Raw genomic sequence first — 24,864 nt, forward strand, 5'->3', positions numbered from 1 at the left:
GCAGCCTCTTGGCTTCACGACCTTCTGCTTCCAGGAGACCCTAAAGTTCACAAACCACGCGAATTGGAACCATCAGGGTCAGGAGGAGCCAAGAAGCTTCATGTGCAATGTGGGAGGAATGAGCTTCCAGGCTGTAATTAAAGCCAGGAGCTCTCATCAGGAAATCACTTTCCAGGTCACGTGTGTTTCCCCATTGCCACCAGGAGATTGCACATCACATGGAGCCTCCACATGGAGCCGAGCTCCTAAATTCCTCACATGGAGCCTCCACATGGATCTGAGCTCCTAAATTCCTCACATGGAGCCTCCACATGGATCTGAGCTCCTAAATTCATCACATGGAGCCTTCACATGGAGCCGAGCTCCTAAATTCATCATCACATGGAGCCTCCACATGGATCTGAGCTCCTAAATTCATCATCACATGGAGCCTCCACATGGAGCCAAGCTCCTAAATTCATCTTCACATGGAGCCAAGCTCCTAAATTCCTCACATGGAGCCTCCACATGGATCTGAGCTCCTAAATTCCTCACATGGAGCCTCCACGTGGATCTGAGCTCCTAAATTCATCATCACATGGAGCCTCCACATGGAGCCAAGCTCCGAAATTCATCATCACATGGAGCCTCCACATGGATCTGAGCTCCTAAATTCCTCACATGGAGCCTCCACATGGATCTGAGCTCCTAAATTCCTCACATGGAGCCTCCACATGGAGCCGAGCTCCTAAATTCATCATCACATGGAGCCTCCACGTGGATCTGAGCTCCTAAATTCATCATCACATGGAGCCTCCACATGGAGCCAAGCTCCTAAATTCATCTTCACATGGAGCCAAGCTCCTAAATTCCTCACATGGAGCCTCCACATGGATCTGAGCTCCTAAATTCCTCACATGGAGCCTCCACGTGGATCTGAGCTCCTAAATTCCTCACATGGAGCCTCCACATGGAGCCGAGCTCCTAAATTCATCATCACATGGAGCCTCCACGTGGATCTGAGCTCCTAAATTCATCATCACATGGAGCCTCCACATGGAGCCAAGCTCCTAAATTCATCTTCACATGGAGCCAAGCTCCTAAATTCCTCACATGGAGCCTCCACATGGATCTGAGCTCCTAAATTCCTCACATGGAGCCTCCACGTGGATCTGAGCTCCTAAATTCATCATCACATGGAGCCTCCACATGGAGCCAAGCTCCTAAATTCATCATCACATGGAGCCTCCACATGGATCTGAGCTCCTAAATTCCTCACATGGAGCCTCCACATGGATCTGAGCTCCTAAATTCCTCACATGGAGCCTCCACATGGAGCCAAGCTCCTAAATTCATCATCACATGGAGCCTCCACATGGATCTGAGCTCCTAAATTCCTCACATGGAGCCTCCACATGGATCTGAGCTCCTAAATTCCTCACATGGAGCCTCCACATGGAGCCGAGCTCCTAAATTCATCATCACATGGAGCCTCCACGTGGATCTGAGCTCCTAAATTCATCATCACATGGAGCCAAGCTCCTAAATTCATCATCACATGGAGCCTCCACATGGAGCCGAGCTCCTTAATTCATCATCACATGGAGCCTCCACATGGATCTGAGCTCCTAAATTCCTCATCACATGGAGCCTCCACATGGATCTGAGCTCCTAAATTCCTCACATGGAGCCTTCACATGGAGCCGAGCTCCTAAATTCACAGTCTTCCAAGGTCTTATTATCTCATTTTGTCCCTGTTATTGGTCATTCCCACCCATAACATGACAAAAGCCACGTGAGATCCTTATCTGCTGGTGCTTGGCATCACCATGGGTTGATGACCAAAGAGTAGGTAGCTCAGTTGGCTTCGATGATTGTTGTCAACACCTTCCAACAGAACCATTCCAATCTATTCAATGGGGTTGGAACTGGATGATCTTTAAGGTCCCTTCTCTCGCAAACCGTTCCATGGTTCTTTTCTTGCCTTTATTGACGTGTCTCACAGCACCTCCAAGAAGATCATGAGGATCAGTCCGGGTGAAGCCATATTTCTGCTGCTGGGTGGATGTGGGATGAGTGACCTCTTGTGATCACCTGCTGTATGTCACCAACAGTTGCCGTCTTCTCTTAAGTGTCGAGAGAAGATCTCATGGTTTCATGGATGCTTCTCACCTTGTTAAGAGAAACTCAAGTACTGAACTGCTTCTGGGTGGCCTTCATGGTCCCTATTGGCTCCTCTGGCCAGGGGTCTGGAGAACTTCATGGAATTGCAGGATCACAGATTGATTTGCGTTGGAAAGGACCTTTGAAGTCCATCCAGATCAGTCCCCTGCAATGAGTAGAGGCATCTCCAACCAGATCAGGTCGCTCGGGGCCCCATCCAACCTCACGGGGTTGTCCTCTCCTGCATCCTGCTGGTCCCGCTTCTTTGGATGCAGCTTGGATGGGGCTTGGACCAACCGGATCCAGTGGGAATTGTCCTCTGCCCATGGATGGAACTGGACAGGCTTTGAAGTCCCTTCCAACCCACCCCATTCCATGACTTGAGGAGATCAAGGATGAAATCTTCATCCTTTTCCTTGAATTCCTTGCCTTCTCCCCTCCAAAGCCACCCTTGGGATTTGATGGAGCTTCATCCAACGTGACCAAGTGCTGACGTTGAGCAACCCAAAACGTCATTTACATAACGACGAAGAAGCCATCGTTTAGGTTTGATCTGGGGCCAGGGCTCTAATTAAGAGCTGGGCTCCGTGCAGGCTAACGAGGGCGGGGGATTAGGAGCCGGGATTGCGTTTCTATTCCGGGAGTCGCTTTCCCTTCCTTTATAGATAAAAGCAATGGAAGCCAGAGCTGAACTGGGGGCAACTGGGAACGCGTGAGGGCAAGCTGGGGTGTACTGGGAGTGACTGGGAATGCCTAAGGGCAAGCCAGAACTGTACTGGGAGTGACTGGGAACGCCTGAAGGCAACACTGACTGTACTGGGAGTGACTGGGAACACCTGAGGGCAATGCAGACCTGTACTGGGAGTAACTGGGGGTAACTGGGAATGCCTGAGGGCAACCCAGAATGGTGCTGGGAGTAACTGGGAGCACCTGAAGGCAACCCAGAGTGTACTGGGAGTGACTGGGAACACCTGAGGGCAAAGTAGACCTGTACTGGGAGTAACTGGGGGTAACTGGGAACACCTGAGAGCAAGCCTAGGTGTACTGGGAGTAACTGGGAATACTTAAGGGCAACCTAGAACTGTACTGGGAGCAACTGGGAGCATCTGAAGGCAACACTGGCTGTACTGGGATTAACTGGGAACACCAGAGGGCAATGCAGACCTGTACGGGGAGTAACTGAGAGTAACTGGAAACACCTGAGAGCAAACTGGAGTATACTGGGAGTGACTGGGAACCCCTAAGGGCAACCCAGAACAGTGCTGAGGGTAACTGGGAGCACCTGAGGGCAAGCTAGAGTATACTGGGAGTGACTGGGAACCTCCTAAGTGCATGATGGTGGGATTGGGCTGGTGGTTGGTCTTTTCCAACCTTAACGATTCCATGATCTTCAAGCTGGTGATGGTCAAAATAGCAACGTGGAAAGACCAACCTGCATCTCAGGTGCTTCTTTCCATGTTTCTCCAGCGAGAGCTCTCAGGTAAGGTGGCTCCTGGAGCAGCTCGGTACCTGTTGGTGACCATCTCCATCTTCTGGAAATGAGGGCTTAGATATAATTAACTGCGATGTGGTAGATGAAAATGTGCCAAAAAGAGTTTTTTTCCTGCGGTTGATGATCTCAGACCATCTGAGATGAGCAAGGAGCAAGAGCGATGCTCAAGGCACGGGAAAGGGACCGTTGGTGGGACAAAGCTATGAGATGTTTAGAGTCCAGGCACGTCTGCAGCCGTTCTTCACAAACAAGCACGTTTTGAAGGAGAACGTGGTGTTTGGAATGAAGCAGAAGACGACCACCATGGAGGGCTTGGTTGTCATCTCCTAAACAACCGATTAAGGACTCAAAGCCTGGTGGGAGATGGTGGGAGTAGGTCCTAAGTGCAGAGCTCAGGCGGGTAGGGAGCAAGAACCCGTCTTCATTAATCCTGAAGCGAGGGAGACGTTGATTAGGGCATGAGCGTCACAGGTCACCATTGGTAACTCCTTGTCCCCTGTTCCTTTGTTGCAGTTCGTCGCCTTCCGGAGTCTTTGAGAAAGAATATGACATTTATCGGGATTACAGTGCGGAAGGTCAACTCCTCCACTACAGGTAGCCAACATTTCCCTCCAGTATCGGGGTTGGGGGTCTACAACGTGGCCTTGGTGGCGAGGTGGGCGCGTGGGACAGGTCCTGTGCCACCAGCTGACCTGCAGGGATGGGGCAGCGAGCAACACTGTTTATTTCTTTGTGGTCTTCTGATCCTCCTCCCCATCCCCTTCCCTTCGTGCCGTGGGTTTTAGCTTTACTACCACCCTTAAATGGACATCTAGCTGTATTTTGATGGTTCTTTGGAGCAGGAACCATCCATCCTCTTTACGTGGGTGTCCTCATCTGAGTGGCTCCTACCCATGACCAGAAATTCGAGGAGGACAGGAGGAACCATCCATCCTCTTTACTTGGATGCCCTCATCTGAGGGGCTCCTACCCATAACCAGAAGCTGGATCAGGACAAGAGGAACCATCCATCCTCTTTACATGAACATCCTCGTTTGAGTGGCTCCTATCCATGACCAGAAAGCGGAGCAGGACAGGAGGGACTTCCAGAAGTCAAAAGGCTTTCTCTGTAACAAGATTTTCATCCCAATTCCTACTTTTAAGATGGGACCTGGGAGTGTTGAGCCAGTAGGGTGGCCAGGTGGCCAACAACATCCTGGCTTGGATCAGATACGGTGTGGCTGGTAGGAGAAAGGATGGAATTATCCCCCTGGACTAGGCAGTGGTGAGGCCACACCTCAAATCCTGGGTTCGGTTCTGGGCTCTTCACTCCAAGAAAGACCTGGAGGGTCTGGAGCGAGTCCAGAGAAGGGAACAGAGCTGGGGAAGGGTCTGGAGAACAAGGGTTCTGAGGAGCAGCTGAGGGATCTGGGGTGGTTTAGCCTGGAGAAGAGAAGGCTGAGAGGAGACCTCATCGCTGTCTGCAGCTCCCTGAAAGGAGGTTGTGGTGAGGTAGGTGTTGGTCTCTTCTCCCAAGGAACACGTGACAGGATGAGAGGAGATGGCCTGAGGTTGCACCAGGGGAGGGTTAGATGGGAGAGTAGGAAAAATTTCTTTACTGAAAGAGTGGTGAAGCCTTAGAAGAGGCTGCCTAGGACAGTGGTGGAGTCTCCATTGCTGAAGGGGTTAAAAACCACGTAGACATGGTCCTTCAGGACATGGTTTAGTGGACACGGTGGTGTTGGTCTGGTGGTTGGACTGGATGAGCTTGGAGGTCTCTTCCAACCTTGATGATTCCATGATTCTATGACACCAGGTCTATAGACCATGGTCAGATCTGGGGGCTTTCGGAATTGATGCCTGCCTGGTTGCTCTGGTCTTCAACGAACACCTCCAATTTCTGTGTTCTTCTGGAGATGCAGGTGAGTTGAAGCACCTGTAGGTCTTGCTTACTTTCCATCCCAGCACCAGTAGCAGAGACCACGAGGGTTTGATGTTCTACATTCCCTTCACTGGGATGATCTACGTTCCCTTCCCTGCTGCTCCGTGACAAGTAAGTCCCTCCCCAGCTTTCCTGGAGCCTCTTCAGGTAGTGGAAGCTGCTCTAAGGTCATCCCAGAGCCTTCTCCAGGCTGAACAACCCCAACTCTCTCAGCCTGTCCTCGTACGGAAGGTTCTCTAGCCCTTGGATCATCTCCATGGCCTCCCCTGGACCTGTTCCAACAGTTCCATCTCCTTCTCCTGTTGGGGATCCCAGAACTGGGCACAGGACTCCAGGTGGGGTCTCACCAGAGTGGAGCAGAGGTGGAGAATCCCCTCGCTGACCCTGCTGGCTACGCTGCTTTGGATGCAGCCCAGGACATGGGGTGGTTTCTGGGCTGTGAACGCAACATTCCTGGTTCATTTTGAGCTTCTTCTCCTCCAGCACCCCAAGTCCTTCTCCTGAGGGCTTCAAGCATCCCTTCTGCTCCATCCGTAGGAGCATTCCCTGCTCTCCTGGAGGCAGGAGAAGGGAGGAAGGATGGCCTGGAGTGTGGTTTCAAAGGGTTGGATCCACTTTTTGGTTCAGAACAGGGTTCGAAAGTGGCTCCTCTTGTGTCCTGCAAGTTGAGCACCAAGCGAGCCGTGGTTGGAACTGGCAGCAGGAGCTGAGCCTGCAGCCAGGGACACAGCCAAGGGACACGGAGCGGTGACAGGGACGTGGAGCAGTTACGGGAAGATGGAGAGGTGGTGGGGACGTGGAGCGGTGATGGGGACATGGAGTAGTGATGGGGACGCGGAGCAGTTGCAGGAAGATGGAGAGGTGGAGGGGACACGGAGCAGAGATGGGGACCCATAGTGGTGACAGGGACACGGAGAGTTAATGGGGACAGGGAGTGGTGGCAGGGACACGGAGCAGTGAGAGGGACATGGAGCTGTGATGGGACATGGTGATGGGGACACAGAGTGGAGATGGGGAACTGGAGTGGTGACAGGGACACAAAGAGTTAATGGGGAGATGGAGCTGTGATGGGACATGGAGTTGGGGACACAGAGTGGTGACAGGGACACAGAGGGTTAACGGGGACATGGAGCTGTGACAGTGACACGAAGCGGTGATGGGGACATGGAGGGGTGATGAGGACATGGAGCAGTGATGGGGACGGGGAGCGGTGATGAGGACATGGAGCGGTGACATTGACCCAGAACGGTGATGGGAACATGGAAGAGGGACACAGAGCAGTGACAGGGACATGGAGCCGTGATGGGACATGGTGACGGGGACACGGAGTGGAGATGGGGAACTGGAGTGGTGACAGGGACACAGGTGACAGGGACATGGAGATAGAAACACAGAGTGGTGACAGGGACACAGAGGGTTAACGGAGACATGGAGCAGTGATGGGGACAGGGCGCAGTGACGTTGACCCAGCATGGTGACCGGAACGTGGAATGGGGACACAGAGGGGTGACATTGACATGGAATGGGGACACAGAGAGGTGACAGGGGCACAGATGAGGGCGATGGGGAGATGGAGCAGTGATGGGATCTGGAGTGGGGACAGGGACAGGGAGCGGTGATGGGGACACGGAGCGGCGAGGGGGACGTGGTGATGGAGACCCACCAGACACGAGCCACCATGGTGACAAGGGACAATGCAGGTTTGGGGACTCAGCACCCACGACCACCCAAACAACGAAGAGAAGTCGTTTCACCACGATTCTCACACGTGACCTGGTTGCATCAGCATCTGCTTTGCTGCAGGAGATGCCTCCATCTTTCCAACCCCAACTTCACCCCCCCGTAAAACCCCACGGAGAACCCTTCCTGCCCTCCTCCCAGTGCCTTCCAGCCAGGCAGCTAATTAGCAGCTTTGCTTAATTAGCTGAGAGTAGACGGCCTTCTGCAAGACCTGGTTTCAAGTGCCCTCTGTCTGAGGGCTGCCAAGCGAGAAGGAAAGAGGAGCTGAGATGGAGATTGGAGCTGGCACAGCCTGGGGTGGGTTTTTTAACCATGTCCGTGCCACGTGGATGTGGTTCTGGTGTCCTAAGAGCTGGAATCGAAGCTCCCCAGACCTGCAGTGTCACAGCCGGGATCCTGGAATCATAGAATGGGTTGGGTTGGGTTGGAAGGCACCTAGAGATCATCCAATTCCAACCCCCACTGGCCCTCAGATGGTTTTTTATTGAGGTGGATCTGTGAGAACCTCATGAGGTTCAACAAGGCCAAGGTTCTCCACCTGGATCAGGTGAATCCCAAGCACAAATCCAGGCTGGGTGAAGGATGGACTGGGAACAGCCTTGAGGAGAAGGACTTGAAGGTGCTGATGAAGGAGAAGCTCCATGTGAGCTGGCAACGTGTGCTTGGAGCCCAGAAACCAACCGTGTCCTGGGTTGCATCCAAAGTGGTGGGACCAGCAGGGCAAGGAGGGGATTCTCCATCTCTGCTCTACTCTGGTGAGACCCCACCTGGAGTCCTGGGTCCTCATGGGAGTCCTCAACAAGGACATGGAGCTATTGGAACAGGTCCAGAGGAGGCCATGGAGATGATCCATGGGCTGGAGCACCTTCTGCATGAGGACAGGCTGAGAGAGTTGGGGTTTTTCAGCCTGGAGAAGGCTCCAGGATGACCGTAGAGCAGCTTCCAGAACCTCCAGGGGCTCCAGGAAAGCTGGAGAGGGGCTCTTGATCCAGGAGTGTAGAGTTGGGATGGTTCTAAGTTGAAAGAGGGAAAATTTAGGTCCTATATAATGAAGAAATTCTTCGCACTGAGGGTGAGGAGGCCTTGGCCCAGGTTGCCCAGAGAAGTCGTGGCTGCCCCATCCCTGGAGGTGCTCAAGGCCAGCTTGGATGAGCGACCTGATCCAGTAGGAAGCGTCCCTGCCCATGGTGGTGGGATTGGACCTGGATGGGCTTTGAGGTCCCTTCCAACCCAAACCATTCCGTGATTCTATGAATTTTAAGAAGAAGGATGCACAGCACGTTCTGAGAATCACCCTGCATAAAGACGTCTCAGCTTCATCTTCAGAGCATCGTTAGAAGCTCTTCCTTGGATGAACCAAGGCTAGAAGGTCCCAAAGGGCATTGCTGGGTGATATGATGATGGGCACCTCCCATGGGTTGAAGAAGGCTCCTTGGAGGCCTGATATCTCCCTCTAGATGAGTCAGGATGCACGTGTGGTCTCTGGTGGGAATAGGAAGACCCTTGAGGTATTTCTGAAGCTCAATATCTCCCCTTTGGATGACTCAGAATGCATGTATGGTCCCTGGTGGGAATGAGAAGACCCTTGAGGTGAGTCTGAAGCCCCATATCTCCTCCTGGATGAGTCAGAATGCACGTGTGGTCCCTGGAGGGAGTAGGAAGACCCTTGAGGTACGTCTGAAGTGGCCAAGATATGGATCAGGGAAGTTCATGATTCCATGTATGGACAAAGTGTGGGAGCAGGGTGGCTTGTGAGGAGACAGCTGCCCTCACATCAAAGCTGACTATGGAGAGGCAGGAGGTTGGCCGGTGGAGGACAGTCCTGAGGGGTTCAGCTAGGAGACCGCCAAGGCGTCGTCTTCCCCAAGCGCAGCTTTGAGGTTCAGCTGCCTTGGTTCCCCACGAGGAGCTCCAGCAGCATCTTCAGGAACAGGCAGAGTTTGGTTCCTCTTCCTTGGCTTGGTGCTCCCGGCCAACAATTGCTGGGAGAGCTTTTCAACTCTAATGAAGATTAGCGGGGGTCGTTAAGAGGATGATGTCTTGCTCCATCTGTCTAGAAGGCATTTGTTGGAAAGCCTCACATCCAAATCCCGTTAAGACAGGCAATTACAGTAACGATCCTTAACCCCTTCCTCTTTATTCCTTCTGCTTGGTGGCGCGTGGAGCTCAGGTGCCCAATGTCCTCCTTGTTCCTCCTTTGAGAAGGTTGAACTTTGTGGTTGTTTTTGTCAAGTTTGCTTGTGGGACAAATCATAGAATGGTTTGGGTCGGAAGGGACCTTAAAGACCATCCAGTTCCAACACTCCTCATGCCAGGGGCACCTCCCACCAGATCAAGATGCTCAAAGACCCATCCAACTTGGCCTTCAACACCTCCAGGGATGGAGCAACCTGTGGGTTGGAACTGCGTGATCTTTAAAGTCTCTTCCAACCCAAATCATTCTATGAATCTACCATCTTTAAGATCCCTTCCAACCCAACCCATTCCATGGTTCTGTGATCCCATGATTTAATCTCTTGGTTCTCCAAGGAATCGTTGGTACCAGGTCACGAATTTATCTTTAAGTACCAGGGCACGTTGGAGCCTTCAGCTCTGGTCTTAATTCGCAGCCGTAGATGAAGGAGCCTGAGTAGAAGGAGTCAGTGGATAAATGGAGCAGCTGGCAGCAACACGTGTCCATGCCCGGGACAGCTGGGACAGCCACCACGCCCCTTCTGCTGGGCAGGTGTCTCCTCAGCCAGCAGGTGTCTGCGGGACCACGTGAGCCGAGCATCTTTGGCATCGTCGGAAGAGGAATGAATGGGGTCTTGCAGCTGCCTTGGCTGAAATCAACACCAGCGGTGAAGGGAACCTCAGCCCAGAGATGCTGAGCTCCTGTCCTCAAGATGACCCCGGGGTATGGGCTTCCTCAGGAAGCTTGGGTGGAATCAGAGGTTGGAGCCAGAAGGGGTTGGAGATCCTTTAGTCTGGAGAAGAGGAGGCTGAGAGAAGACCTTCTCACCCTTTACAACTGCCTGAAAGGACTTTGTGGTGAGGTGGGTAGAGCTGAAGGAAGTGCCTGAGACCCTGGTCAATGAGGCAGCAGAGATCTGCTGGTGGTTGGAGAGCTGGAGAAGGTGGCACCAGGCTGCAGACTGAGCCTGGGGGTGTTCCTAGCAGGGTTGAGTGATTCAGGTTGGAAACTGCAAGAGGATGAGTGGCTTCAGCTTCACAAACTTCACTCCAGGGCGTGTGAAACCTTCTCGAGATAGGCAAGAGCTAGAGATCACCATGGTAGGAACACATTGTCACGCTTCAAGGAAGCCCATCCCCTCTTGATCTGCTATTTAAGGAAATGTCACTCCTGGTCTCTTTGTTTCACTGCTAATCCCTCCTGACAATGAAGGTTCCTCTGTGCTCCCTTCTCCTCCTTCTCAGAAGAACCTTCTCTTCTTGCAGTGACATTTGGGTTTCAGAGAAGAGGCTGTTTCGGGTGGTTGGTTTAATCATCTGAGATGGGGCGAGCAGCTCTGACTGTCTCCTGGGCACCTGGTGTTCCACTTCTCAGAGGCGTCCGTGTCCTCTCCGTGTGGCACCAGGCGCCCTGTGCCTTCCTCAGATGTCAGGACACGGTTCTACTGAGGGTAGAAAAGACCTCTAAGGTCATCCAGTCCGAACTTCAACCACTGCACCCACTAAACCGTCTCCCAGAGTTCCGCACCTACATGTTTTCTGAATCTCTCCAAGGATGGTGACTCCACCACTGCTCTGGGAAGTGCTTCAACACTCTTCCAGTAAAGAAATTGTTCCTGATGTCCAGTCTGAACTTGTCCTGGTACAACTTGAGGCCATCTCCTCTTCTCCTACCATTTGTTCCTTGGCAGAAGAGACCAGCACCCACCTCCCCACATCCTCCTGTAGAGAGTGATAAGGTCTGTCCTCAGCCTTTTCTTCTCCAGATTAAATAGTCCCTCAGCTCCCTCCCTGGTTCTCCAGCCCCTTCCCCAGCTCCGTTCCCTTCTCCAGCCCCTCAATGTCCTTCTTGGAGTGAAGAACTCAAAATTGAACCCAGGTTCTTCCACGCTTCCCATCTTCGCTTATGTTTGATGGGAGGGGTTTGTGTTGCCACCACGGTGTTGGGCACCGTGCCGGGCACAGGATGTTCTCCTGCTCCTCACCGACCCCGAGCTTCCCAGCAGGATGCGCTCGGCGCGGTGCTTGCCCGTCGCCGGCTGTGCCGGTGGGAACCCAGCTGGGAGGAGGAGAGGAGGGAGCGAGCGTTGCATTCCTCAGCCCCTTCCTCAGGGAACGTGGTCCAGTTGGGCGCCGCGGAGGAGAACGTGAAGGAATTAAACCCCAGAAAGGGTGGAAGAGCCACGGGGAGGAGACGCGTCCAGCTCCCATGGACGGGGGAGGAAGGTGAGGGGCAACAGGGATGGTGGGGATGGACTTGGACTTGGTTGTGTGGTCGTATGGTGGTGGAGAGCCGTGATTTTCTGGTGGATACAAACACCAGCGCGTTCACAGGATAGCGGGAACCGATGCATTTTAATTAATCATTCCAATTAAAATGAAACCTCATTTAATCCTGGCGCTGAATTGTAGTCTCCATCTGCAACGTCTTCAGCCTGGAGAAGGTTCCAGGGAGACCTTAGAGCAGCTTCCAGTAGGGAAAGGGGCTCTAGGAAAGCTGAGGTGGGACTCTCAATCCCAGAGCGCAGGGATGGGATGAGGGGAAGGGGTTTGAGCTGAAAGAGGGGAGGTTGAGATGAGATCTTAGGAAGAAATTCTTCACGATGAGGGTGGTGAAGCCCTGGCCCAGGTTGCCCAGAGAGGTGATGGTTTCCCCATCCCTGGAGGTGTTGAAGGTGAGGTTGGATGGAGCTCTGAGCAACCTGATCCAGTGGGAGGTGTCGCTGCCCGGGGCAAGGGGATGGAACTAGATGGGCTTTGAGGTCCCTTCCACCTCAAACCATTCTACGACTCTATGAATAAGGACTGGCCGGTGGTTTCTAGTCCCTCCTTGCCCCCTGGCCTCTTGCTGCCACCGGACTCACTGCCCGAGGGGGAAGAAACTGGGGTCCTCAGTGCTCTCCATGTCTGATCTATCTTCTCATCTCACCCATCGTTAAAACCTGCTGGTGCTGGGCAGCACAGCCAAGAGGTTCTTGATGTTCCTGACCTCCCAAGGCTTTCCCCAGCACCCTGTGCCGATAGTTTGTGCTGCTCACGTCACGTTCCTAGAGTCGTGGAGAAAGTTTTGGTGTCCAGAAGGGCTTGTTGAGTGGCTGAGATCCAAAAAACCAGTTTGGAAGGACTAGAAGGGACCCAAATTCCATGGCAAGAAGCTGGTAGGAGGCTCAAGTCCTCCAGAGGCTGCTCTGCAAAAGGAGGGAAGAAATGTTCCTCGCATCTCCTGGAGCGAGGACAATGTCGTGGGCGCACAGGGTGCTTGGAGATGGTGGGGTTTGTGCGGAGAGATAATTCACATGCCTCTTTGTGGTGATTTTTCTTCAAAACTCATTAATTGGACTCATCCACCTTCTTCTGAAGGGCAGAAAGGACAAGTGGCTGTGAAAAAACAGAGGGAGGAATGAGCTGGGAGAGCAGCCTGGGCTCCCAGACGGTGCTGACGGTGCCAGCGTGGGACTTGGTGAGGAATCGATAACACAATGTCCTTCTCTGTGCTTTGGAGATGGCAGCAAGCTCTGGATCCCTCCTGTGATGACGCCGTCACCTCCTTAAAACCCACCTCTGCTCTTCCCTTGCCTGGATGGCACCTCCCAAGGACTTGAAACATGGATTTAGTGGATGAAAACCCTCTGGTGGTTGGCATGGGGCCACCTCAATGTGCTGGGTTGTGCAAGGACAGAAGAGCTTCTTCTTGCAGGCCCCCAACCACCAGTAGCCGTGAAATCTTTTGGACAAGGTGGAAACAGCTGAAGAGCGACAGGGATAGCAAAGAGGGAAACCAAATTGTGGTCTGAAGGAGGTAGAAGTGGGGAAAGCAACATGAGGTGGCCAGAGCTGCTAGTCCTGCTGCCTTCTTGAAGAAACAAGGAGCCACCTTCCACCTTCAGGACATGGTGCAGAAGATCTCAGTGTAGCCGTGGCTCCACAGAGCCATTTGTTCTTGATTCATGTGGTACCTACAGAGGGATCTGGACAGGCTGGATCAATGGTCCCGGGTAGACTTTACGAGGTTGAGGTGGTCAAGGAGGCCAACAGCGTCCTGGCTTGGATCAGCCACGGTGTGGCCAGCAGGACCAGGGCAGGGATTGTGCCCCTGGACTCGGCATGGATTATTAATTAAGAGAGAAAAACCTCTTTGATTCATTTCAAATTGCAATTAGGGTTGAATTGGGGAGAAGCTGCTGGACCATCGGTGACGGACGACGCAGCTTTGTGACACGTGTCATCATTTATAGGATCACAGACTCGCAGAATGGGTTGGGTTGGAAGGGACCTTAAAGCTCATCCAGTTCCAATCCCATGGGCAGGGACACCTCCCACGGGATCAGGTTGCTCAGACCTCCATCCAACCTCACCTTCAACACCTCCAGGTAGGGGGCAGCCATGACTTCTGTGGACAGTAAAGAACTTCTCCAAGCTTTATTGACTTGTGGATGAGTCGATCTCCACTGAGCCCGTCTGAGATGAGCTCGTGGTGTGCTCAGAACATCTCCCAGCTGAGCTTTCACCCGTGCTCCAAGCTTTTTTGACTTGTGGATGAGTTGGTCTCCAGTGGCTCCTTCTGAGATGAGCTCGTGGTGTGCTCAGAACATCTCCCAGCTGAGCTTTCATCTCTACTCACACCAGAGCTGCTGCAGAAGTTGCCTGTTGGGTCGCCATTTGGCTGCGATTATTCACATCTCCAATTTAAGAAGGTCCTTGGTGCTTGTCCGATCATGCATGGTGAAAAAATGAGCTCCACCAGGGCATTTCCATCGTGATGCCACGTGGGTTTGGGGGTCTTTGCGAGTCCCTCAGCCTCAAGATGCTGTAGGATGTTCCACCTTGAAAGACGTTCAGTGGAAGCGCATGGGATGTCATCACACGGGTTGCAACGTGGTTGAGGGATGCAATGATGAGCTTTGAGCATCCAGAAAAAGAAGCTGTGAGCATCCACCACCACCGCTTGCCTCTCCATGGGCATCACACGCATTCTTGCGGCCCTGCCGAGGTCCTCATTCCATCCAGAGCTGGTCCTGGAGGTTCTTTCAGTGTTGAGGGCAGCTGCTGCTCTCACCTCCTGTGGAGCTTGTGCTCCATCCTTCTGGAGACCAAGGTGTCCATGCGCCATGTGGGTTTAGGTGATTGGCTAAGAGATCCTTCCCCTCGTTGTCCAGGCGTATCCGTACTCCAGAAGTAGCTTGAGGTACACGGAGGTTCAAGTTTCATGGAGCTGGGTCTTCTCCATGCAGGCTGGGGTTGTGTTTTCAAGGTTTTTGCCTTCGATGATGCTTGGGGGCAATAATTTCTCCTCATTTTAATGTGACCCAGGTCCAGCTGGGTTCATCTTGAGCAGAGGAGACGAGGTGGCTTCATGCTGGGTGCTGCAAGGAATGGGAAGCAAGAAGAGGTGGGACAGAATGGGTTCTGCGTCCCACCTCACCATGGGATGGGAGATCCCAGCGAGGGGCCAGTCCCAGGTGGGGAGCGTGGTGGGCTCTGTCCCCGATTCCTGCAAGGATTGAGCACCCAAACACCCATGAACTATCTCAAATGTCCGTTTTCCTCAAGACTTGCCCCCACCAGGTGGCTTTGCTCACTCCTCCATCGCCTTTCAGCTCCAAGAGCTCCAAGTCAAATGGGATGAGGTTCAACAAGGCCAAACGCCGGGTCCTGCACTTGAGGCACAACAACCCTGATCAGCTCCAGACTAGGAGAAGTCTGGCTGGAAAGGTGCCTGGGGGAGATGGACCTGAGGGGGTTGGTTCAACGTGAGCCAGCAGGGGCCCAGGTGGCCAAGAAGGCCAAGGGCATCTTGGCTTGGAGCAGAAACAGCGTGGCCAGCAGGTCAGGGAGGTTCTTCTCCCTCTGGACTTGGCCCTGGTGAGAGCACTCCTCGAATCCTGTGTTCAGTTCTGGTCCCCTCACCACAAGAAGGATGTTGAGGCTGTGGAACGAGTCCAGAGAAGAGCAACGAAGCTGGGGAAGGGGCTGGAGAACACGAGGAGCCTGTGAGGAACCTGGAGGTGTTCAGCCTGGAGAAGAGGAGGCTGAGGGGAGACCTCATTGCTCTCTCCAACTCCCTGAGAGGAGGTTGTGGAGAGGAGGGAGCTGGGCTCTTCTCCCAAGGGACAGGAGGGAACGGCCTCAAGCTCCACCAGGGGAGGTTCAGGCTGGACATTAGGAAAAAATTTTTCACGGAAAGGGTCATTGGGCACTGGCAGAGGCTCCAGGGAGGGGGTTGAGTCACCTTCCCTGGAGGGGTTTAAGGGCCGGGTGGACGAGGCGCTGAGGGACATGGTTTAGTGATTGATGGGAATGGTTGGACTCGATGATCCGGTGGGTCTCTTCCAACCTGGTGATTCTCTGTTTCTCCCCACAGGACGTCCTCCCTGCGCTGGAACGCCGGCACCAAGGAACGGATGCTGATCAAGGTGACCGACCGCGAGCCGAGCTTCCTCATGCACCAAGGCAACGGCTACAGCCACGAGAACCAGCCGGGCTCCCGCTCGCGGCGCCCTTCGGGAGGCCAACAGTCGCCCAACCTCCAGACCTTCTCCTCCGACGCCGACAACTCCGTTTTCTTCCCGGAGAGGAAGCAATCGCCCTTCTTGAAGCGAGCCGAGCACGTGGGCAGCTGCTCGCCGCTGCTTGGCCGCGGCGACTCCTTCTGCTCCCCTCTCCAAGCCCAACACCGCAAGCACTCCAGCGAGTCCCAACCCTCCTCGCCCCGCTACGCCTACGAGCCCCCCCTCTACGAGGAACCTCCCATGGAATACCAAGCGCCCATCTACGACGAACCCCCCGTGGACATGCAGTACGAAGCCAGCGGGAGCTACAAAGCCGGCTCGCCGCAGAAGTCACCCGTCCGCAAACCTCACCCCTTCCTCCAGTCGCCCAAGCAAGGTTCTAATTCGCCCTACCAGCAGCTGGTCCTCACCAAGCAGAAGTGTCCCGACCGCTTCATGAGCTTGGAGTACAGCCCCGCCGGCAAGGAGTACGTCCGGCAGCTGGTCTACGTGGAGCAATCGGGCTCCAGCCCCAAGATGAAGACGGCCTTGAGGCACAAATATTCCCCCAATCCCATCGGGGGGTCCTACTCGCTGCAGCACAGCCCGTGCCTGGTGCGGGACACGCGCTTGGAGATCAAATCGGGCGACTACAGCAGCATGGAGGGACCCGAGTTCTGTCCTGCTTCGACGGGTGGCCAAGTGGCCCAAGGAGAGGACTCCATGTCGTGGTCCAGCCAGCAGGACACCTTGTCCTCTACCGGTTACTCGCCCTCCACCAGAAAGAGGAAAAGCCGGAAACCTTCCGTGTGCCACGACCCCAACGCCTCCTCCACGGATGGTTCCGGGGACCGGGAGGTGTTGAGCGAGCAGATGTTGGGTGAGGAACGAGCCGCTGCGGGACCCAACAGGTCACCCATGAACCGTACGGAGAGCAAAGCGGCCGAAGCGGAGGTGGCGCGGGGCTTCCCCGAGCCCTTCTTGGCCCAAGCCCGCCTGGCTTGGGAAGCCCAACAAGCCCATTATCACATGAAGCAACGGAGCAGTTGGGATTCCCAAAAGGACGGGTCGGGCTACGAGAGCGACGGTGCCCTCCCTCTACCCATGCCGGGCCCGGTGGTGCGAGCCTTCAGCGAGGATGAGGCGTTGGCGCAGCAGGAGAACAAGCACTGGAAGAGGAACACCTTCGAGAAGCTGGGCTTCCCTCAGATCCTGCTGGAGAAGAGCGTCTCGGTGCAGACCAACCTGGCCTCCCCCGAGCCCTACCTGCATCCATCTCAGGTAACGTCCTCGGGGACGTCCCCACCGTCGGGGAGCTTCGCTGCGTGCCCTGTGCCACCAAGGGTGGCATCTCCTCAGGTGCCAAGCCAGGCTGGGCAGGTCCCACCATGGGGCAGCACAAGCGTCGTAGAATCAGAGAATCACCAGGTTGGAAGAGACCCACTGGATCATTGAGTCCAACCATTCCCATCAATCACTAAACCATGTCCCTCAGCACCTCGTCCACCTGTCCCTTAAATATCTTCAGGGAAGGTGATTCAACCACCTCCCTGGAGCCTCTTCCAGTGCCCAATGACCCTTTCCATGAAGACGTTCTTCCTGATGTCCAGCCTGAACCTCCCCTGGTGGAGCTTGAGGCCATTCCCTCTCCTCCTGTCCCTTGGGAGAAGAGGCCATCACCCTCCTCTCCACAACCTCCTTTCAGGGAGTTGGAGAGAGCAATGAGGTCTCCCCTCAGCCTCCTCTTCTCCAGGCTGAACACCCCCAGGTTCCTCACACGCTCCTCGTGTTCTCCAGCCCCTTCCCCGGCTTCGTTGCTCTTCTCTGGACTCGCTCCAGCCCCTCAAGGTCCTTCTTGGAGCGAGAAACCCAGAACTGACCCCAGGATTCGAGGAGCGGTCTCACCAGAGCCGAGTCCAGAGGGAGAAGAACCTCCCTGGGCCTACTGGTCACTCCATTTCTGCTCCAAGCCAAGATGCCCTTGGCCTTCTTGGCCACCTGGGCCCCTGCTGGCTCATGTTCAACCAACCCCCCCAGGTCCTTCTCCTCCAGGCAGCTTTCCAGCCAGACTTCTTCTGGTCTGGAGCTGCTCAGGGTTGTTGTGCCCCAAGTGCAGGACCCGGCGTTTGGCCTTGTTGAACCTCAGGCCGTTGGTCTCAGCCCAGTGGTCCAGCCTGTTCAGGTCCCTTTGAAGAACCTCAGACCCCTCCAGCAGATCCACGCTTAGCTTAGAGTCACCCACAAACTTGCTCAGGGTGCCCTCGATGCCTTCATCCAGGTCATTGATAAAGACATTGAACAGGGCTGGACCCACCACTGAGCCCTGGGGAACCCCACTTGGAACTGGATCCCCACCACCCTCCTGATTCAAGATCCTTCTTGTAAAGCCAGTTTAGATCCAACGAGATGGTCCTCAGGGCAATCCCAGGTCTTCGTTCCCAGCACGGGCACCTCGGCTCTGTGGCAGCCTCAGCCCTGCACCCCAGGGCCTCTCAGCCACCTCTCGTAGCTGTTGTTCTCCAGATCTTTCACCAGCTTGGTTGCTCTTCTCTGGACGCGCTCCAGCCCCTCAGTGTCCTTCTTAGAGTGAGGGGCCCAAAACTGAACCCAGGATTCGAGATGGAGCTTCACCAAGGCTGAGTCCAGGTGGACAATCCCTTCCCCTTCTCCTGCTGATCCAAGCCAAGATGCTCTTGGCCTTCTTGGCCACCTGGGCCGCCACTGGCTCATGTTCAGATGGTGTCAACCAGCACCCCCGGGTCCTTCTCCATGGGGCAGCTCTCCAGCCGCCCTTTCCCAAGCCTGGAGCTGCTCGGGTTGTTGTGACCCAAGAGCAGGACCCACCACTTGGCCTTGTTGGTCTCCACCCATGGGTCCAGCCTGGCCAGATCCCTCCGTAGAACCTTCTGCCCTCCAGTAGATCAGCACTTCCACCCATCTTAGTCTTATCTCCAAACTGACTTTCTCCAGGTCGTGGATGACAATATTGAGCAGAACTGGACCCAGCTCTGAGCAAAATGCCTCATCTGGTCCCCATCTGCTTGGAGAAGACACGTGAGCAGGGATGTCCTCTCTGCAGAGCAGGTGGAGATGGCCAGAGCGGCTTGAGAGCATGGGGAAAACCATCCCCTTTTCTCCTGTTTTGCTTTTCAACGAGGTCTTCTGCTAGAAATGAGGGTTTGCTTCTCGGGTTCTTCCCAACTGGAGAGATTCAAGGAGCTGGAGCTCAGTGGCTTTCACAGGGAGCAGGAATGGGCAGCTCCGCGTTGGAGTTGGGGTCTTGACCCACCATCCCAGCTCCAGCCGTCCAGGTGGTGGCTGAACCCACCACCAGACAAAGAAGTTGGTCCTTAGCAAGCTGGTCCCTCAAAGAAGGAGCTTCATAGCAAGCTGGTCCCTCAAATAAGATGCTTCATCGCAAGCTGGTCCCTCAAAGAAGGTCCTTAGCAAGCTGGTCCCTCAAAGAAGGGTCTCCATAGCAAGCTGGTCCCTCAAATAAGATGCTTCATAGCAAGCTGGTCCCTCAAAACCTGGTCCCTCAAAGAAGGGTCTCCATAGCAAGCTGGTCCCTCAAATAAGATGCTTCATAGCAAGCTGGTCCCTCAAAAACTGGTCCCTCAGAGTTAGTCCCTCTCTAAAGCCCAGCCCCAAGGCCATTGAGGTCACCTTATGCACCATCTCCACTTGTGGCCACCAACGTGATGCCCTTGCAGGTGGTGGGGATGACAGCGTCATCTTCTACCATGTCGTAGGAGGTTGCTGGTCTGCTGAGGTCCTTCCTCTGGGTGCTCTTCAGGTGAGGTGAGATCCTGGGCAGCTTCTGTTCCTCTCCATCCATTTTGATGGTTGTTTGGAGGAGCCACCAACCTCCTCCTGGGCACGAGAACCAGGCTTGAACGTGGGTTTTGGTGGCTGGTGCCAGGTCAGCTCCACTCACCTATGATGGGACTTGAGGAGCAGCTCCTTGGAGAGGATGTGGCTTGGATAGACCTCTTAATGCTGCAACACTGGATGTTTGAGTGGTTGAGCAGTTGGTTGGTTGGTTCTCTGGTTGATTGAGTTGTTCACTGGTTGATTGGATTGTTGGTTGGTTTGTTGGTTGATTAGATGTTGTTTTCATTGGTTTCTTGGTTGGTTGATTCCATGGTTTTTTCATTTGTTGGTTGGTTGATTTGGTGGTTGGTCGGATGGTTTGTTGGTGGGTTGATTGGTTCATTGGTTGGTTGGTCGATTGGTTGATTAGATGTTTTTTTCATTGATTGGTTGGTTGATTAGATGTTTTCATTGGATCTTGGTTGGTTGATTAGATGTTTTTTTCATTGGTTGGTTGGTTGATTTGGTGGTTGGTCAGATCGTTTGTTGGTGGGTTGATTGGTTGGTTGGTTGATTAGTTTGTTGGTTGACTTGTTCATTAGTTGATCGGGTTGTTGGTTGGTTTGTGGGTTGATTTGTTGATTGGTTGGTTGGTTGGATGGTGGATTGGTTGACTAGTTAGTTCATTGGATGATTGGACTGTTGGCTGGTCGGTGTGGTTGGTTATATGGATGGTTGATTAATTTTTTGATTGATTGGTTGGTTGGCTGGTTGGTTTGATTAATTGGTTGGTTGGTTTGTTGATTGGTTGACTGGTTGATTAGTTGGTTTAATTGATTGGTTTGTTGGTTGGTTGAATGGTTGGTTGGTTTGATTAAATGGTTGTTTCATTGACTGATTTGTTGGTTGGGTGTTTTGTTGATTGGTCGGTTGGTTGATTGGATTGACGGTTGGTTGGTTGACTAGTTGGTTGGTTTGTTGGTTAGTCATTTGGTTTGTTGCTGGGCTGGTTGGCTGGTTGATGGGATTCTTGGTTGGTTGATTGATTAGTTGGTTGATTTGTTGGTTGGTCATTTGGTTTGTTGCTGGGTTGGTTGGCTGGTTGGTTGGTTAGTGGGATTCTTGGTTGGTTGATGGGTTGATGGGATTCTTAGTTGGCTGGTTGGTTGGTTGATGGGATTCTTGGTTGGTTGGTTGGTTGGTTGATGGGATTCTTGGTTGGTTGGTTGATGGGATTCTTGGTTGGTTGGCTGGTTGCTTGCTTGCTTGATGGGATTCTTGGTTGGTTGGTTGATGGGATTCTTGGTTGGTTGATGGGATTCTTGGTTGGTTGATCATTTGGTTTGTTGCTGGATTGGTTGGTTGATGGGATTCTTGGTTGGTTAGTCATTTGGTTTGTTGCTGGGTTGTTTGGTTGATTGGATTGTTGGTTGGTTGGTCATTTGATTTGTTGGTGGGTTGGTTGTCTGGTTGGTTGGTTGATGGGATTCTTAGTTGGCTGGTTGGTTGGTTGATGGGATTCTTGGTTGGTTGGTTGGTTGATGAGATTCTTGGTTGGTTGGCTGGTTGCTTGCTTGCTTGATGGGATTCTTGGTTGGTTGGTTGATGGGATTCTTGGTTGGTTGGTTGGTTGGTTGATGGGATTCTTGGTTGGCTGGTTGGTTGGTTGATGGCATTCTTGGTTGGTTGGTTGGTTGATGGGATTCTTGGTTGGTTGGTTGATGGGATTCTTGGTTGGTTGGTTGGTTGGTTGATGGGATTCTTGGTTGGCTGGTTGGTTGGTTGATGGCATTCTTGGTTGGTTGGTTGGTTGATGGGATTCTTGGTTGGTTGGTTGATGGGATTCTTGGTTGGTTGGTTGGTTGGTTGATGGGATTCTTGGTTGGCTGGTTGGTTGGTTGATGGGATTCTTGGTTGGCTGGTTGGTTGGTTGATGGGATTCTTGGTTGGTTGGTTGGTTGGTTGATGGGATTCTTGGTTGGCTGGTTGGTTGGTTGATGGGATTCTTGGTTGGTTGGTTGGTTGATGGGATTCTTGGTTGCTTGCTTGCTCATTTGACCCGCCGGGCCGTTGTCTCCTAGTCCGAGGACCTCGGTGCCTGCGCCCAGTTCGAGAACAGCCGACAGAGCAGGAACATGATGCCCAGCGCCAGCTGCGTCTTCCCCACCTTCAACCTGCGGAAGCCCTCCTCGGAGACGGACATTGAGAACTGGGCCTCCAAGCACTTCAACAAGCACACGCAGGGGCTCTTCCGCAGGAAGGTCTCCATCGCCAACATGCTGGCCTGGAGCAGCGAATCCATCAAGAAACCCATGATCATGACCAACGACCGCAACGTCAAGAAGGAAGCGTGCGAGATATTTAAACTCATTCAGATGTACATGGGCGACCGGCGGGCCAAGACGGACCAACTCAACGTGGCTTTGGAGATCGCCACCAAAGGGTGGAGCATGCAGGGTCTCCGAGACGAGCTCTACATCCAGCTGTGCCGCCAAACCACCGAGAACTTCCGATACGAGAGCCTGGCCCGAGGCTGGGAGCTCATGGCCATTTGCTTGGCCTTCTTCCCACCCACTCCCAAATTCCATTCCTACCTTGAAGGCTACATCTACAGGCACATGGATCCCGTGAATGATACTAAAGGTAAGAGGGAAACCGCTCGCCCTGTGGCTTTCGCCCAGGCTGATGTCGCAACTTTATTGCTTTGTTCCTTTCCTCTTGGCGTTCCGGAGTCTCCTTGTTGGAAGGTGGACAAGGAACTCGTCCAAGAGACCTTCTAGAGGTGCCATGAGCGCGACGGTGGCTTCATCCTTTCCTCCTTGGCGCGTGGGAATCCAACACAAGCTAAACTTCAAGCTTTGCTTCCTAAGCAAGAGGTCTCAGAACTTCTCCTGGCCTACGTGAACACCATTAGAGGTCCCTTCCAACCCAACCCGTTCCATAATTCCACCGTCTCCAGATGTTTCTGGCTTCTCAAATAGCTTCGGACCCCCCCAAAAAAGCCACAGTGGAAGGGGAGCCAGCTTGCTTCTCAGCTCCTGCAATGGATTTTATAGAATCGTGGAACGATTTGGGTTGAGAGGGACCTCAGAACCTCGAAGTTCCACCCCTCCCATAGGGTCACGGTGCTCAAAACCTCATCCAGCTTGGCCTCGAACCCCTCCGATTACGGGTTGTGGCAGGTAGAAGAGAGATAAATTCGAGCTATTTGACCCCAAATAGTTGTAGGACCTTCTCTCCAACCCCAGGCTTGGCCATCCCTGCTGCTTCCCCACTGGTGACGTCTCATGGTACAATGAGGATCTACCAGGTCTTTCCCAAACCTACCTCCAACCTCCTGCCTGGAGACCTGGGCGTCCCGTGGGTTGGTTCCATCTCACAATGGGTGGGGGATGAGGTGGACATAAGGGATCTCAGGGACATCCTGGCTCTTTGCCACCTTGGGAGATGGAGTCGCTTGGTTTCCTGGTGCCCGTCGGCTCCGTAGGGACCTTCCATGAGGTCCCGGAGCCCTGAAGCCATGGTGGATCTCACCAGCTTGGCAACCAGAGGAACCCAATGGACGTGTCCACCAAGAAAGATTCTCAAGAGCTTTATGTACAAGAGCTTCTCCGAGGGTGGTGGGACAGGACGGGGAACCAGACGGAGAACGTGGGTGGGTAGGAGACCCCACCTTGACCGTCAACATCCAGGCTCCACCAGGAAAGGTCCCACCAACCTCTCCCCACAGCCCCTGCTCCAGCCCCACTGGGATCCAACCATCATCTCCAGTTCCACCTCCAGCTTGAGTTTCAGTTTCCGTGTTGGTTCGTTGCCATCGTGGTTCCATTAAATCGTTGTCATAATTGCATTGATTTTCGTTTTCATTTCCCGTTTTTATGTTCGTTTTCTGTTAATTAATATTTAATTTAAGTTTTAGTTTCATTTTATTTGCATTTTTATTGTCTTTTCATATTTATTTTCATTTTCTTTCTTATACATGTTACATTTTCAGGTTTATTTTCATTTTCATGTCTATTTTATTTAAATTTTTACATCTATTTTCACGTCTTATATTTTATTTTTACTTTCAGGTTTATTTTCACATCTATTTTATTTAATTTTATGCTCATTTCTATTTTTTTCCTTTATATTTTCAGATTTATTTTTCTATTTAATTTTCGTTTTCATATCTATTTTATTTAAACCTTTATTTTTCGTTTCCATTTATTTCTCTCGTATTTTTATTCTCATCTTTTTATTTTTATATCGATTTCATTTTTTATTTTCACCTAGAGTTTTCCTTTAATTTTTATTTCACCTTCCAGTTTTATTTTCACTTTTACATCAATTTCATTTATTTTTTCATTTAATTTTCACTTATTTTTCTTTTATTTCATTTTTCCTTTCAGTTTTATGTTCACTCCTATTTTATTTTTTTTGTTTTCAATCTCATTTCTTTAGTTTTCTTTTCATTATAATTACTGTTTCCCTTCTCCTCTTCCTCCTCCTCCTCTTCCTCCTCCTCCTCCTCGTCGTCCTCCTCCTCATCCTCTTCCTCATCCTCCTTGTCCTCATCCTCCTGCTCCTTGTCCTCGTCCTGCTCCTCGTCCTCGTCCTCCTCGTCCTCCTCGTCCTCCTCGTCCTCCTCGTCCTCCTCCTCCTCCTCCTCCTCCTCCTCCTCCTCCTCCTCCTCCTCCTCCTCCTCCTCCTCCTCCTCATCCTCCTCGTCCTCCTTGTCCTCGTCCTCCTCGTCCTCCTCGTCCTCGTCCTCCTTGTCCTCGTCCTCCTTGTCCTCCTCCTCCTTGTCCTCCTCCTCCTCGTCCTCCTCCTCGTCCTCCTCGTCCTCATCCTCCTCCTCTTCCTCATCCTCCTTGTCCTCGTCCTCCTGCTCCTTGTCCTCGTCCTCCTCATCATCATCCTCGTCCTCCTCCTCGCCCTTGTCCTCGTCCTCCTCATCATCCTCCTCCTCATCCTTCTCCTTCTCTTCTCCTCCTCCTTCTCCTTTTCTCCCTCTTCCTCCTCCTCCTCCTTTTCTCCTCCTTCCTTCTTCTCCTCCTCCTCCTTCCTCTCCTTCTTCTCCCTCTCCTTCTTTCTCCTTTTCCTTCTTTCTCCTT

The 24,864-nt window shown here is 52.9% G+C and overlaps 1 protein-coding gene across 5 annotated transcripts in view; it reads left to right on the plus strand.

The window, feature by feature from the left end:
* The window catches only part of ARHGAP39 (Rho GTPase activating protein 39), a 127,686-nt gene that overhangs the window by 94,551 nt on the left and 8,271 nt on the right, over positions 1-24,864 (plus strand). For 4 of the 5 annotated variants that reach the window (XM_069854818.1, XM_069854816.1, XM_069854821.1 and 1 more), the window contains exons 3-5: positions 4,148-4,228; positions 15,829-17,236; positions 21,850-22,411. In XM_069854818.1, coding sequence (XP_069710919.1) covers positions 4,148-4,228; positions 15,829-17,236; positions 21,850-22,411 — 2,051 coding nt within the window. The remainder of the gene's footprint in view (positions 1-4,147; positions 4,229-15,828; positions 17,237-21,849; positions 22,412-24,864) is intronic. The other variant, XM_069854820.1, reaches the window with a different exon arrangement.

This window comes from Phaenicophaeus curvirostris, chromosome 3 (genome assembly GCF_032191515.1).
Source record: "Phaenicophaeus curvirostris isolate KB17595 chromosome 3, BPBGC_Pcur_1.0, whole genome shotgun sequence".
Taxonomy (NCBI): domain Eukaryota; kingdom Metazoa; phylum Chordata; class Aves; order Cuculiformes; family Cuculidae; genus Phaenicophaeus; species Phaenicophaeus curvirostris.